The following is a 15976-nucleotide window of genomic DNA, read 5'->3' on the forward strand; positions in this document are numbered from 1 at the left end:
TGGTTTCAGGCCAGTGGGGGAGGGGTTGTTCTCCCAGGCAAACTTAACAATAACCTTCTCCAAGACTCACCTTCATGGCCTTTGATTATGGCTGTATTTGGTGATATGTCCTTTAAAGAAGCAGTGCAAAGTCAAAGTCATATGAGAAGGTCTTTGTTCAGTTTTGCTAGTGCCCTTTAAAAGAGATCAGGACAAAGACATGTCTAGTGAAATCTTGACCTTGGATCGTAGGCCTTAGACCTGTATACTCAGGCAGGCAAGCCCACCTAGTCATCTGGAGTGACAGAGCCCACTGCAACAAAATTAACAAAGAAGCAACTTTATTGAGAAGGTTCCTGTTAGGTTTTTAAAAAGAGGTAGCCGAGTAAGAACTGCACCAGCACGCACGTGGTATTCAGGTAAGGGGTAGGTTTATTCAGTAGACCTGCTGGGACCAGGCAAGGTTGGCACTCCACGTGGCTGGGAAAGGCCTGGGAATGAGAGAGAGCTGGGAAAGAGAGGAAAGAGAGATGAAAGAGCTAGAGCAGAGAGAAAGTGGAGAGAGCTAGAAAAGAGCAGCAAGAGAGCAGAGAGAGAGCAGAAAAGAACAGAGAGAGAGAGAGAGAGTCTGGGCCTGGGCTAGCCCTTATCTAGGGTATGGGCGGAGAAAGGTGTGGCCACATCAAATTCAGATGTGACCTCAGCGGATGCAGATGTGACCTCTTCCAGGTGTCCCAGTTGCCTAGGTAACACAGGAACTGGGTGAAGACTTTGCTGCGAGGAGGGTGGAGTCTGCTAGCCATCCAGGAGCGGACCTTACATTCCAGCCTTTTAATAATCATGAAATAGCGCACGGATTCTCTCTGGCTACTTCCTGCTGAAAAGGGGCGTCGACAAAAGGGGTAAAAGGCTGGAATTTGGTCCCCTCCCAGAGAAGGCAGTGAGCAGCAGCTGTCCCTTGGTGGCGTGAGTCCTTAGATGAAGTCTGGAGAAGTCTCATGAACATTGAGGGGCTGGAAAAAAAATACTAGAGAGCAAAAAAATGGCAATAGGAAGAACTTGGGGCTGAAAATGTTGGTAGAAATGTCCCTAGCTACTTCTGACATCTGGCGACTAGGTAGAGAAGTCAGGTGACAAAGGCAAGAATATAAATTCCTGTTCAGTTAATGGGTAGACAGGTATAGACATTGGATGGGCAGGCTTCTTACTTCCACTGACCTCCCAGCTCTGGTTAATTTTGAAAGGGCAGGCACAAAGTAGCTGATGTGAAAATCTTACTCCTCTCCATGGTCCCTTGTTCCCCAGACTGTCTGAGTCTAGGTGCTCATTGCTGGGATGGCTTGTCCCAGTTGGTATTCAATGAGGTTTGAACTCAAGGCCTGGGTACTGTCCCTGAGCACTTCTGCTTAAGGCCAGCACTGAACCACTTTGAGTTATAGTAGCATTTGTAGAGTTTGGCTGGTTAGAGATGAGAGTCTTGAGCCATGATTCCAACCTGGCTCTTTGCAGGTTAGTTGGGAGATGGAGTCTTAGGGATTTTTCAGCCCGGGCTGGCATTGAACTGCAATCTTTGCCACAAAAGCCCTTTATTATTTCCAATTAAAGCAACAAGGAGATCAAGTAGAATAAGTAGAGCTTACCTGGTTCTTATCAAGAATTGACTGACAAATATTCTGAAATGACAAAACTCATTAGATGTGATGAGAATTTTAGCACAGATATGCCCAGTATTTTAGAACCATGTAGTCAATAGTAGAATACACAACACAAAATAAAAAAGGCAAAACTCAAAACCTAAAATTTTGACAATGTTTAGACATCTTTGCTAACAAAGCACATCAGATGGTTGGGCCTCAGTTACCAAGGCCTGTGAAAAGAGCAACTTGTTAGCAAGGCACCTTAGAATAGATGGATGAAGTAGTAAACTTAGTGGAAGGTTAAGGATCAGCTGAGGCCAAACCCTTAACCTACCACATGGCCAAGATGGCGAATTTCTGAAAGAATGCAAAGAAACCCTGAACAAACAGATCAAGCCTACATTGGCTATCCTTTGAGAGGGAACCTAGAGGGGGGTCCCTGAGACCCAGCCTGCGTCGCACTCTTCAGGGCACAAGCCAAAATGTAGAAAAGAGAAAGGGAGAGATAGGTAAAATTGGACATGAATGGCAGAGAGAGAGCAAAGAGAGCCTAAAAGTAAACAGACTTCCGACCATTTACCATTGCAGTGACAAAAACTGTGTACATCTGAGAATGGCATAAAAATGAGGCTCTCTGGCTTTCCAGGGAGCGCAGGAGACATTTCAAAGGGGTTTCACGGCTCAGGCATGATTCGTAGCACCCCATTAAATGAGTAGGAGAGTCAGTCTGGTGAGTGAAGGAGAGCTGACCAGGCAGAAGCAGCGTCCCGACTTCTCCCAGAGCCCTCTAGAGAGAAATGGCCAAGCCCCCAAAGCCAAGCGTCCTCGGCTTCAGAGGTGACTGGCCTTTCAGCTAAAGGCCGTAGGAGCTTTCTGGCATGGTGCCACGTCTGGACAGAGACTGAGTGACAGAGAGCCGTAGAGAGTAGATTCACTCACCAGAGTAGAGAAGTGGAAAAGACGTGGATGTGAAGGCAGCAATGGTATCGATGCACTGTTTCCGCCACAGACAGACGGGTGCGCAAAAGGCCATCAGAACTGTGGGTATTCCTCAGAGCAAAAAGGGAAAAACAAACAGAAAAAGAAAAAAGAGGAAAAAACAGAGAGGAATCCCAGCTATCCTGACTTTAAGCCCTTTATCCGAGTCATGGCACCATTTATGTTAGGTTTTTAAAAAGAGGTAGCCAAGTAAGAACTGCACCACGCACGTGGTATTCAGTTCCTACACTGACGGGTCAGGGCTGCAGCACAGGCTTGGGAGCTGATACTGGGCCCCGAGCGGCCCCCATTCTTTGGTTTTTAAAGGCAAAATCCATGAGGTCGAGCCTGATCACACACACAAAGGACTGTACAGTCATACCAGACCACACACAGGTGGTCACAGTTTGTCTGTAATGGCTGTTTATACCAACCTATCACCTTGGTTTAAAATGGCATCCAATTTTAGTGGGTAAAAAGAGGTCTACATTTTGGTGGCCTAAAGGTGGAGTTTACTATAAGCATGTGCAAAAGGCAGGGTTTACTGTAAGCAAGTGGTGTTACCAGTTTGAGCCAGAAGTCTAAAATCCCTAAAACAAAGGCAAACCTCAAAATGGACTCATACCAGCTTGGGCCCCATCTCAGGGTCCACTTCAGTAGGACAATAAATATCTATTACAATAAACCACCCGGTTTGAAATACTTCACTGTGGCAATCTTAGCAAGTGAGTATGAGCCATAATTTTCCACTATTAACACAAAATTGGAAGACCACAATATTCCTTCCACTGGCTAGTTGAACCATGTGTGTTTATTTTCCCAAGTTCACCCAAGCCAAGAAGTCAGATGACTCCCTGGGATGAAAGCCAACTTCCTCTTGCTGACCCTCCCACCATTGGTATGCAGATGTCTTCTCTTTCTAACTTCCTCCTCCCTTTACAGGGAAAAAAAAATACATACTAGAAAAACAAGAAAGAGGAGAATGCTAAGGCTGCCACTCTCACTTCCTCTCACCACTTAACTGCTTTGAATACAGTAATTGCTGGGAGCACCAGTGCTGAGGAGAAAAGATACCTGTGTTTCACAGACTCGGCCCTGTCTGCTGATTTTACAGCTAGATATGTTTTCATGGGGCTGCTGCTGGTCACAGAAAATGCCAGGATGATGCCTTCCTGGCGCCTAGCTGGGACTCTAATGCCCACTATGGCTTTCCTCTCCTGTCTCAGACCTGAAAGCTGGGAGCCCTGCATTGAGGTATGTGGATGGATCTGCCTATCTCTTGTGAGCTTTTCCTTGCTTCTCAAAACTGCTCCCTGCTTAGAACTTTCTGCTGTGTGTTCTGCTTATTTGACAAAAAGGAGTTAAGTGAACTAAAGCTTTGAGAGGTCCAATAACTCTCATTGTTAGCAGCATAAGGACAACAGGGAGCACCTGGTGTCTTGTTCCATTTAGAACATCTGAGAGCTATTATGGGCTTTAGGTTAGTTAGACTTGCTTGAACTGACTGATTTAGGATCTCCTGTCTATGTGACCTTGAAGAAGTTATGGAACCTCTATGAGACTAGTTTTTTTATTGTCTTTTATTTATTTTTAAAATTATTTTTGTCTGTAAAAGAATTATAATACTTCAATGGAGAGTTTTAAGAAGGATGCCTTAGTGTTAGACCTTTCTTCTGGTGATGTGTACGCTCAGCATTGAGGAGTCATCCTGTCCCCTTTCAATTTCAGGAGAAAAATGGCTTTTCTTTCTTTTCTCTGAAGAAAGTATTTTCTAAGTAGATTTCAGACTTCTAAGGGGACTTCAGTCCCATAGTTCAGTCTGGAGGCTGAAATACAAGTAATTAAAGAGAGACAGAGAGGAAGAAAGGAGGGAGAGAATGACACCCATTGCCAGTTAAGGCCGTGGTTTCTTTCAGCATGAAATACCAACTAGCTGATGAGTCATCTCACTCACAGTTCATCTCTGGGTTTTTTCCCTGCTTGGACTACACCATTGCTTAGAAACACATAGTAGAACTGAACAGCCAAGAAGATGATTCAAAGTTAGACTCGGACAGACACACTCAAGTATAACATTGTCAGCTGGAGTCCTGGAATCGAAGACATGGGAGAAAATAATGTACTTTAATGTGTAAACAATACTAGCTATGTCAAGTGTCCTCCCTGCTCCAAATTCTAAGCCCTCTCTTCTTCCCCTTTCTTCTCCTCCTCCTCCCTCTCCTCCCTTTCCTTCTCTTTCTCCTCCTCTTCCTTCTCTCTTCCCCGCTCCCCTTCCTCTTTCCTCTCTCCTTCCTCTTCCCTTCCCTTCCCTTAGATAAAATTCCATATATTCTCTACTCTTCCCCTTTCCCCTGATACAGTACTATCTTCTAAAAGCTTCTAAAGTTTGTCCCTTCCCTAAGGACATGCCTCTGTTCCTTTAGCCTTCACTTCTGGGTCATGACTAATCTCTTTAATTTACACAGACCTTTCTTAAGTCATTTTGCACACTCATTGGATTATTATTATTATTATTATTATTATTATTATTATTATTCCAGAAGCTTAGCTCTAGCAAGTTACTCTCCTTTAAAATTTTCAGGGCTAGAGGCTAAAGTGGTAGAATGCTTGCCTAGAAAGAACAAGGCCCTGAGTTCCAATCTTAGTACTGGCAAAACAAAAACAATTGGACCTTTTTCTTTTTCCCCTAAGTCAGTGTTGTCTGATGGCTATATATGAGCCACAGAAGTGTAGGTTTACATATTCCAGTAACTACTTGAAATTTTAGTAAGGGCGTTCAAAATATTTCAGAATGTATTATATATTAAACTACTGAAAAGATGATTTACATTGCCCCTTGGAGGCTAAGTACTTGAAAATCACTGTCTATTTCACATGTATCACATGTATCCATTTAAATAGCCCACATTCATCCTCAATAGTTATGTAGAAGCACAGGCCTATTTTCCCAGTTTTGGGGAAGCTAAGGCAAAAAGATTACAAATTTAAGGCCAGACTCAGATACCTAGTGAGACACTGTCTCAAAAAAAAAAAAATCCAGGAGAAAAAAAAGAAAGGAACCTGAACAGCAACAACAACAACAAAGGTTGCCTATGGATTGTGGCTATCATATTGGAAACTTTTGGTCTATTATTTTTATAACTTCAATTTTATTCACTTCACTGGGATCTTTGTTTAAATATCTCTTCTTTTACATCTCCTCTGCAGTCCCTCTTTTGCCTGAAATCTCCTTTATACTGCTTTATCTTTTCCAAGAGTCTATTCATAACATATTTTTATTTGTTCATTGTCAGAGTTACCCTTTACAGTATAATTGGCTAGAAGGTAGAACTATGGCTGGCTTTATTCATCATTGTATTTCCAGTGTCTGGTACATAGTAGGTCTTGTATTTATAGGTGTTAAATGATGTCAGAATTGCTGCAGGATAGACTCTGAGGCCCTCAGAGCTGGCTGTGGCTACCCTGTGGGTTACATTTCACTTTTCCTGCCACTGTCAGCTAATCTAGTTCGTTTTCCACCCTTCCTGTCTCATGCCATCCTATCCTTACAAAATATCCTTCTTCTTTTTATGCACCCGAATCTTACTCAGCTTTCAAGACTGGCACTGAAAAACCACCTCTGAATCCAGAACTGCTCTCTGCTTTCTCTGTAACAGAGGACAAATTGTCAAGGCTATTTAATGGATCTTGGAGACGGTGTTTGTTTTGTTCTTATTTCAGCTGTCATACTAGATGGTGAATTGAGTGAAGCCTAGACCCATTTGTATTTTTTTTTTAGATTTTTAAATTTTTATTGTAAAGGTGATGTACAAAGGAGTTACAGTTACATAAGTCAGATAATGAGTGCATTTCCTTCATTACTCCGTTTGTCTTTGTATTGCACACAGCACTTATCAGAAAATACCTATCATTTGGGCTTAACCAAACTTTCTTTGGCCTAGTTTTGTAGTATTTTTTCATTGATCTAGTCAACAAACATTTATGCAGCACCCACCATTCACCAAGCACCATTCTGTGCCTTGGAATCCAAATGCCAAGCTATTGTTTGCAGTCAAGTGCAAAACATGAAGACATTTAGGATATAATCATGCAGGCAATATTAATTTTGTCTGGTTATATAAAACTATGGAGGTAGATAAAAGAGGGTGAAGGAAGATTTCTTGAACTATGCTATATTAGGTATATTGTCTTCATTCCCATGATGGGTAATGAATGTTCAACCAGGCATGAGAAGAAAGTGAGGACTGGCAAATGTGAACTCTGTGACTTTACCCATCCTACCTCTCACTCTCAGTTTCTAGTTTCTTCGGCTTTTAAAGATTTCATTGATGGTTAAGTGAAATTACATAACATGTATGAAGTTTGCAGATATGTGGTAAGGGTTTAATAGTAGACAATGATAATTCTAATATTTATATTTATTGATGATTTTCAGTGTAATAGGCTTTGAGATGAGTTCTTTAAATACCTTATCTCATTGAATCATTTAAACAGATTCTAATGGCTTTAACCAAGAAAAGACTCAAACCAAGTGGATAACAGCAAGGCATTTTGTAGGTGATCACCTAATTTCTGAAGTTAGATGGAAGGTTCAAGAAGAAGGCTTACAAGGAATATGGGAAAGTAAAGCTCAACAAATAAAAGCTCAGAACATAAGATGGCATAGAAAGCAAAACAGTAAAGACATTCAACCTTATTTTACTCTTTCACTATTGGAATCTCTACATTTTACCATGATCCCTTATTTCTGTGTGACTTTGCTACAAGTCCATTAGCTAAGGAACAGAAAGGGAAGTATAGACATCTTAATTGTCTTCTCCTACTAGATATGTTGAGGGTAGGCAATCACAACGGTACAAAGCATTTTACTACCTCTGTTTATGTGTGATAGGTGAAGTTCATTGAAATTAAAAAGAAAGGAAGAATTCAAAAGAAGTAATAAGAAATCTAGGAATTCCAAATTTCAGATGTCCTCATGACTGGATTTCCTTTCTTCTCATTTCGTGTTACCATTAATATTGTGGAGGTTAGATCAGTGAGTTCAAAGGAGACATTTAGTAAATATGAAATGTGTGGGTACACGGATGGATGGATGGATGGATGGATAGATGTATGTAGAGATGGATGAATGGATAGGCAGATGGATAGATAGATAGAAGAGGTTGACTGACTCCTGTTCCAGAGCCTGTCCCCCATCCCAATCTGATTTAAGAAAGAAAATTTGGGACATTACAGCTGGCAAAACTATATTTAATATGTGATTATTGCAGGTGATCCCCAATGTGACATACCAATGCATGGAGCAGAACCTCTCCAGAATCCCTGACAACATACCCTCCTCAACCAGAAACCTGGACCTGAGCTTTAACCCCCTCAATACCCTAGAAAGTCAGAGCTTCTCCAAATTTTCAGAACTTCAGGTGCTGGATTTATCCAGGTAAATGAATGAGCTTTTCCATACTCCACAAGGTGAGACGTTTGTTGTTTTCTCAATTCATCTTCATGCATAGCATTTCATTCTGAGGGCCAGAATGCCAGGTTGATAGAGTCTCATCTTCATTTGTCAGTTCCATGCAGTGGACACCATGATGGTAGAAAAAAAAAAGAATTACTCAAGACATACATTAAGTATAACCAAGAGAAGCCATGGGAGTCTGGGATAGACACCAGCCTTCCAAATGTCTTTCTGCTTTTAATGTGTCGGAGAGTTCATGTTAGCTTGCAAATCAAAGGGCACATTATCAAGAGGTAGAAAACAGGCTATCAGAATGCAGTAAAGATTAGGGACACTAAAGAATAGGCACCTATCTGTCCAAGACAGGATCAGAGTAGAATGTGAAGCACTTGGAAGCCTATGTCTTTACTCAAACACAAAAGCAAACACACAAACCAGCAGTCTTCCAATGGCTGCATCAGGCTTTCTCTGCACTTACTTATCCAATCAATTTCTGTATTCACTCAGCTCCTATGGGGCTTTATGGCCCCCACATGTATTCATATATTTCTTCCACAGATGTCTTCCTTGTGGTATAACCTTAGATAAGCCATCTCTATTTTCCAGGCCAGTTTCCAACTATGAAATGAGCAGCTGCAAGAGAGAGTTCTAAGAAAACTTTACCTTTGGTGTAATTTTTAATTCAGGAGAGAAAATTATGTCGGTAGATACTTATTGACCATTGGCAATATGATGTGCACTGTTAGGAAACACACAGACACATGGATACACAGAAACACACACACACACAGACACAGACACACACACATATATAACAATTAGGGAGACCATGTCTTTTTTAAAGGTGTTAGTGAGCGAAAGTCCTAGCTGTATTGGTGGGCACATAGTACAAACTCAATGAATGTTATCTGACTCTAGCCTTTTCTTTTTCTCTTTTTTTTCTCTCTCTCTCTTTTCTTTTTTTGCTCCAGACTAGCTCTCTTCCACTTTGAGTCACAGCTCCACTTTTGGTTTTCTGGTGGTTAATTGGAGATAAGAGTCTCATGGACTTTCCTGCCAGGGCAGGCTTTGAACCTTGATCCTCTCACAGCTCAGCTTCCTGAGTACTTGGAATTACAGGTGTGAGCTACTAGTGGCCAATGATGGGCCTGGCCTTTTGACCTGAAGTATATCATTGCATTTCTTGGCCTCCAATTTTATATCTGTTAAGTAGAAATAAGGAAACTCATCATACAGGGTTAAATGTGATAAGACTACTAATGGGCTGTAAATATTCAAAACAGTATAAGGTGTATTTCATAAAGATAAAATATTATGATTGATATGTTCATTATATTGGATTCTAAATTGTAGTTTCCCAACTGGCAATTTTGCCTAGTACTGCTCTAAAGTTGACCAATCAACTTTCTCCTTTTTATAAAAAGATATATTTTCTCATCAGACAATGTTCCATATAATTCATCTTTGATCTATAGAATCCCAAGGAACTGTCTCTATGTTTATAAAGAGGCCAGCTCCCTTTCTGATTAGCTCATAGGAGATTTCAAATTAGGACAAGGACAGAGAGAGTAACACACTACATAGCCATTTTCCAGTCAAATAGTACAGTAACTGAAAGAGTCTTCTGAAAGTGCTCTGGGATACAACAGAGACATTTCTTTCTCTATAAAATACATACATCAATACATAATCTGTTTTTAGATGAGGAAGCTGAGGTTTGAAGAGTTTAAATGATTTAAGTGCCACATTGGTTTATTACAACAGAACAGACATTCAAGCTTGCATCCCTTTCTTCTAAGTTAAATGTTTTCTTCATCTTCATGTGTGCTTCTCTTATGCTTTACATAATGAGATGGAGATACTGCAAAACCCTGCAAAATCTAGTATGGCCTGGTATATATATGAACATGGGCTATGAAATCATATCACCAAAAGAAGGAACTGAGACGTAGTCAAGTTCAGCTGTGTCATTTAAAAATGTGTTAACTGAAACACAAAGAGAAAAAGGAGTTCTAAAAATTACATAGTAAGCAGAGGGAGCTGAGGCTCCAAAACCTAGTTGTCCTGCCATATATATATTTCCTGAGGCAGGGTCTTGCTCTATAATCTAGACTGGCCTCACATTTGTGGTCCCCTTTTCTCTGTCTCTTAAATGCTGTGACTATAGGCATGGCCTCCATCTGTGGCTCCCAGAACATTTTCTGCCACATCCACCATCTTCTAATCAGTTGTAAGTAAATTACAAAAGCTTACCAAGATTATTTTATTTATTACAAAAGGTTACCAAAATTATTTTATTTATTACTTATGGATCTTCTGAAAGTCCTAGGACAGGCAGGGAATATTGTAAACCTCCGGGAGGGTAGCTCAGATTAGACAGGGAAAGGATTCCTTTATAGACTCTGTCAGGCAGGCTCCTGTAATACTAGCAGGAATTTTTCACGAGCTGTGTAAGCCAGCTGCCTTAGTGCTGTGTACATAGGAAGTCTCTATGTAACATGGCTACCAATTAATTCTCTTGGGGTAAAAAATTTAAAACCTTGTCATTGTTCACTTCATCTGGACCCTCCTTTCTCCATGTCCCTATTTATCGACACAACCTTCGTTCTCAATGTGCACTTCTGAGAGCTACTATTGTAGTTACTCACTGTATCATGACTGCTTTCTAACTTGAGGGTTTTGGGGGTCTCTTGCTCACCTTTATTTCCCATTAATTATTACTCATCCCTTAAATTTCAACTTCAATATTCTCTTTAATCTCTTTAATCTCTTTAATCTGGACTGATATTTTGATATTGACTTCACACCCAGCTTTTCTTTTTCTAACATGATACTCCTGTTAACCGGTTATTAATGTTTACTTGGGGGTAATGACAGCTTTCACATTCTAGCTGTCACATAGGCAGAGCTCTTCGTAAGTATTAAGGGTATCAGTGGCACTTATGTGAAATTATTTATATCCTTGAAACAGACATCTGTCACTTGTGGTGGCTACTAAAGTAACAACCACCTATGTGGTCTACACCAATCATGGACTCACAATTAACTGTGTCACCAAATGGCTAAACTTGACCAAAGGCCATGACATACTCTATCAACCATGTAATCTATATGAGCCCCAATTATTGATCTCTCATTGATTTTACTCTGATGGATCTGCTGCCTCTGCTTAGCATGTATACTTAATTTGAAAATGTTTCCTATTGTAGCTAGGATGCTGATATTGAATCTGTGGAGCTGCATTTTAAATTTGTGTGTGGTGTAAGTGTGTGCCAATGGTCACTGATGGTTGACCATCTACCACTTGAGTGATGACTCCAGTCTGTGGGGCTTCTTACTTGCTCCTCCCATCAACATCTACTCCATTACATATCTTTGCCTATGTACAATCATAGGGCACATAACATCTATGTAAAGAACTGGTGGGCTGAGGTCATTATTCTGTTGTGAATCTTTATTCAGCAGAAATATTATACAGTCTGTATCTTTTTATTTTGTAGGTGTGATATTCGGGTGATTGAAGATGGTGCCTATCAAGGTTTAGGCCAACTTTCTACCTTGATATTGACAGGAAACCCTATCGAGAGTTTAGCCCCAGGAGCCTTTTCTGGACTTTCACATTTGCAGAAGCTGGTGGCTGTGGAGACCAACATACTCTCTCTAAGGACCTTCCCTATTGGAAATCTCAGAGCATTGAAGGAGCTCAATGTGGCTCACAATCTTATCCATTCCTTCAAGTTGCCTGAATATTTCTTAAACTTGACCAACCTGGAACACTTGGACTTTTCTGATAACAAGATTCAAAGTATTCATTACAAAGACTTACAGGTTCTACGTAAAAAGCCACTACTCAACCTCTCTTTAGATCTTTCCCTGAACCCAATTGATATTATTCATCCTGGTGCCTTTAAAGAAGTAAAACTCCATAAATTGACTTTAAGAAGTAATTTTAATAGTACACATGTAATGAGAACTTGTATTCAAGGTCTGGCTGGTTTAGAAGTCTACCGGTTGGTTTTGGGAGAATTTAAAAATGAAAGGAACATGGACAATTTTGACAAATCTGCCTTGGATGGATTGTGTAGTTTGACCATTGAAGAATTCCGGTTTGCATATTTAGATGAATTTTCTGGTGATGTTACTGGCTTGTTTAATTGTTTGGCAAATGTTTCTGCAATGTCTCTAGTGAATCTGTATGTTAAAAACCTAGAAAACCTTCCTGAAGATTTCAAGTGGAAATCCTTAGAAGTAGCAAGGTGTAAGTTTAGACAATTTCCCCCTTTGGCACTCCCTTCTCTCAAAGAGTTGAATTTTACAGATAACAAAGGTGCAGTTAACATGGTAGATACTGAACTACCAAATCTGGAAATTCTAGATCTTAGTAGAAATGGCTTGAGTCTCCGGCATTGCTGTTCTTCTGAGGATTTTGGGACAACCAGACTCCGGCATTTAGATCTGAGCTTCAATGGGGTTATTCTCATAAATTCAAATTTCATAGGCTTATGCCAGCTAGAGTATCTAGATTTTCAGCATTCCGCTTTGAAACATACCAATCAGTTTACAGTATTCTTATGTCTCCACCAACTGCACTACCTTGACATCTCTTATACCCATATACAAGTTGCCTTCGATGGCATCTTTGATGGCTTGACCAATCTGAAAGTTTTAAAAATGGCTGGTAATTCTTTCAAGGACAGCACCCTTCCAAATATCTTCAGAAACATGACTAACTTAACCATCCTGGACATTTCTGAGTGTCAACTGACACAGGTATCCAAGGGACCATTTGACACCCTTCCCAATCTTCGGATCCTAAATCTGAGTCACAACCATCTCGTGTATTTGGATCTGTTTCCTTATGAACATCTCCTCTCTCTCCAGGTCCTAGATTATAGCTTCAATTATATCGTAGCTTCCAAACGGCAGGCACTACATTTTCCTAGTAACCTAACTCATTTAAATCTTACTCAGAATAATTTTGCTTGTAGTTGTGAACATCAGAGTTTCTTGCAGTGGGTCAAGGATCAGAGGGGACTCTTGGTGGAGGCTGAACAAATGACATGTGCAAATCCTCCAGATATGCAGGGCATGCCAGTGCTGAGTTTCAGAAATACCACCTGTCAAATAAACAAGACCACTATTAGCCTGTCAGTGCTCAGTATGCTCATGGTAGCTATTATTGGACTTTTAGTCTACAAGTTCTATTTTCACCTAATGCTTCTTGCTGGCTGTAAAGAGTATGGTAGAGGTGAAATGGCCTATGATGCCTTTGTTATCTATTCGAGTCAGGATGAGAACTGGGTGAGAAATGAGCTGGTAAAGAACTTAGAAGAAGGAGTGCCCCCCTTTCAACTCTGCCTTCACTATCGGGACTTTATCCCTGGTGTGGCCATTGCTGCCAACATTATCCAGGAAGGCTTCCACAAAAGCCGGAAGGTGATTGTTGTAGTGTCTCGGCACTTCATCCAGAGCCGCTGGTGCATTTTTGAATATGAGATCGCTCAGACCTGGCAGTTTCTGAGCAGCCGCGCTGGCATCATCTTCATCGTCCTGCAGAAGTTGGAGAAGTCTCTGCTCCGGCAGCAGGTGGAACTGTATCGCCTTCTCAGTAGAAATACTTACCTGGAGTGGGAGGACAGTATGCTGGGGAGGCACATCTTCTGGAGACGACTCAGGAAAGCTCTGCTGGATGGAAAAACATCACAACCGGATGGGATAGCAGATGCGGAAAATGTTCACCAAGAAGCCACGACTGCTATCTAGACTGGAAGAATAACGCCTGAGCCACTTCTCCACATGGATTTGATGATAAGGACCAAACCTCACAGACTGCTAGGTTATCACTCTAAGAACTTGGGGTTGCTCAAGGTACACAGGACTGGGAGTCTTGTGGTACTTGCAGCGCAGATGGAAAAAATACTAGGCAAAACCCAGAACTTGCTAGGTGTGAGTTCCAACCAAGTCCATGAAAGAGTCCTGACGGTAGAAGTCCATTGAACTACCCTATCAAGTCCAATCAGAACTAAGAAACTTGGGCCTGATGGAAGACGGTGAGAGCTTGTTTTTCCCCTAAGCTTTTTGAATGGGAACGGTATACTGGATTACACTTCAATTGTTTTAAGAGAGTTTTGGCAGTTTCAAATGAACTGGGTGTTTGCTTGCTTTGAATCCAATTCAATGACTCAGATTGATTTCTCATTCAGGATTCCTCTTCCATTTCAAGTCAGTTTCCTTAATCTTCAAACTAATCCCTAAAGATGTCTGCTTAGTGCATGCTGACTAGCATCCTGGTGTCGTTCCATAGTATGTTGTATTTATTGAAGAAGAATTCCTAATTTATTTTTATTTTTACACCTCAAATTCTCATTTTTCCTCCCTTGCCCATAAACTCACATCATAAATAAAGGCTGACACATGCTGGAAGCATTCATATTGAACCACAATTTTTCAAACAGATATGAAAATTATAGCATCACCTTGTCACTTGATGCCACTCTTAAGTTATTACCTTGTGAGTTATGACTGTCACAGAGGCATGCATGGAAATAGTTGGGTTGAAAAGGACACTTCTTTTAAAGCCCAGGGAGAAAAGTTCTGCTTCCTAGTTTCACAAAGAGCTATTTGTACTAGACACAAGGAGGAGGACATGTCTTTTTGATGATTCCAGAAATATAGATGAAGCTTCATCTCAGGATGGAGTACTGGAGGCCTTCAGTACTCCATGGAGGGCATCCTGGGATCCTTTTTTTGCACTGTGCTGTACCCTTCCCTCATCACCAAACTACTTTGTGAAATACAGTGGGGAGGGGCATATTGCTACTTCCCCTTGGGTGTCAGTTCCAGACCAAATTTATGTTATCACTGAGAAAATGATGTCATAGGGTTCATGGTAAGCTGACTTCCTAGAAAAGCACATTCCCCTTGCTTCCTTAGAAATGGTACAGTAAAAGCTGTATGTATTATGGAAAGGCATTGATATATCACAGTATACTATTTAGAACAGTCATTACACAAATCATACATATAGCCATTGTGTGTGTATGTGTGCGTGCCTGAGTGTGTGTGTGTGTGTGTGTGAGTGTTAATGATGATAAAGAGAAAATTGAGCTGTTACACAGTTGCTGGTGAACATCTATAATTCCTGCCCCCAGGGCATGGAAGGCAGGAAGAGTATAAGCCAAAAACCAGACTAGGTGTCATAGTGAGACACTGCCTCAAAACAAAATAATATATCCAAATTAAAGCAACTGCATGATCTACCAATCCTACTCTGAGTTTATACTCACAAAGATATGTACATTCCTATGTGTACTGCAGCAATATTGTGTTCAGCACTTAGGGTAGAAAATTATTGAGATTTCTTTTTTGTAAAGAAAGGAACCCTGCCATTTGTGGCAATAGATAAACCTACACATCCTTATGCTAACTGAAATAAAACAGTTATAGAAAGAAGAGGATTTATGGAAACTCAGATGGGGTGACAAGGAGGGACATAAATTATATGCACATAAATATAAGAGAAAGAAAAAGGAAAGCCAGACTTAGGATGGGCTCTTAGACCTTCTGGATGGAGGGGAAATAAAGAGTGGAATGTAGAAAAATTAATGTTGGGTACCTTAACTGTGTGCAATACCCTACAACTTGGAACATATTCAAACTACTGTAGACTCTTATACATCAGGTGCGGTAGCAGATCAGGTCTTAATTTCTCCATGTTACTGATGAAAATTCAATGAAGCAAATTTATTTTACATTGGCCACAGATTAAGCAAGTAGACAGAACTTCAATGGTGCCTCCCGCCCACTCAGGGAAATTCTCTTCCACTCTACCCCATTGCTTCAAGCTTCAAGTTGGCAAAATGAGAAGCGAAACCCCTGTAGCTCCCTACGTGGTTCACATTAAACAGGGCTTGTTTTTTCAACCTAA

The 15976-nt window shown here is 40.7% G+C and overlaps 1 protein-coding gene across 1 annotated transcript; it reads left to right on the forward strand.

Moving 5' to 3' along the window:
• Nucleotides 1-3564: 3564 nt before the first annotated feature.
• On the forward strand, nt 3565-14475 carry Tlr4 (toll like receptor 4). Its single transcript, XM_070012541.1, has 3 exons — nt 3565-3848; nt 7865-8031; nt 11550-14475. Exons 1-3 carry the CDS (start codon nt 3723-3725, stop codon nt 13810-13812), a joined length of 2556 nt encoding a protein of 851 aa, XP_069868642.1. The 5' UTR covers nt 3565-3722; the 3' UTR covers nt 13813-14475.
• Nucleotides 14476-15976: the final 1501 nt, after the last annotated feature.

Source organism: Dipodomys merriami, unplaced genomic scaffold (assembly GCF_024711535.1).
Source record: "Dipodomys merriami isolate MVZ:Mamm:240054 unplaced genomic scaffold, mDipMer1.0.p SCAF_11, whole genome shotgun sequence".
NCBI lineage: Eukaryota > Metazoa > Chordata > Mammalia > Rodentia > Heteromyidae > Dipodomys > Dipodomys merriami.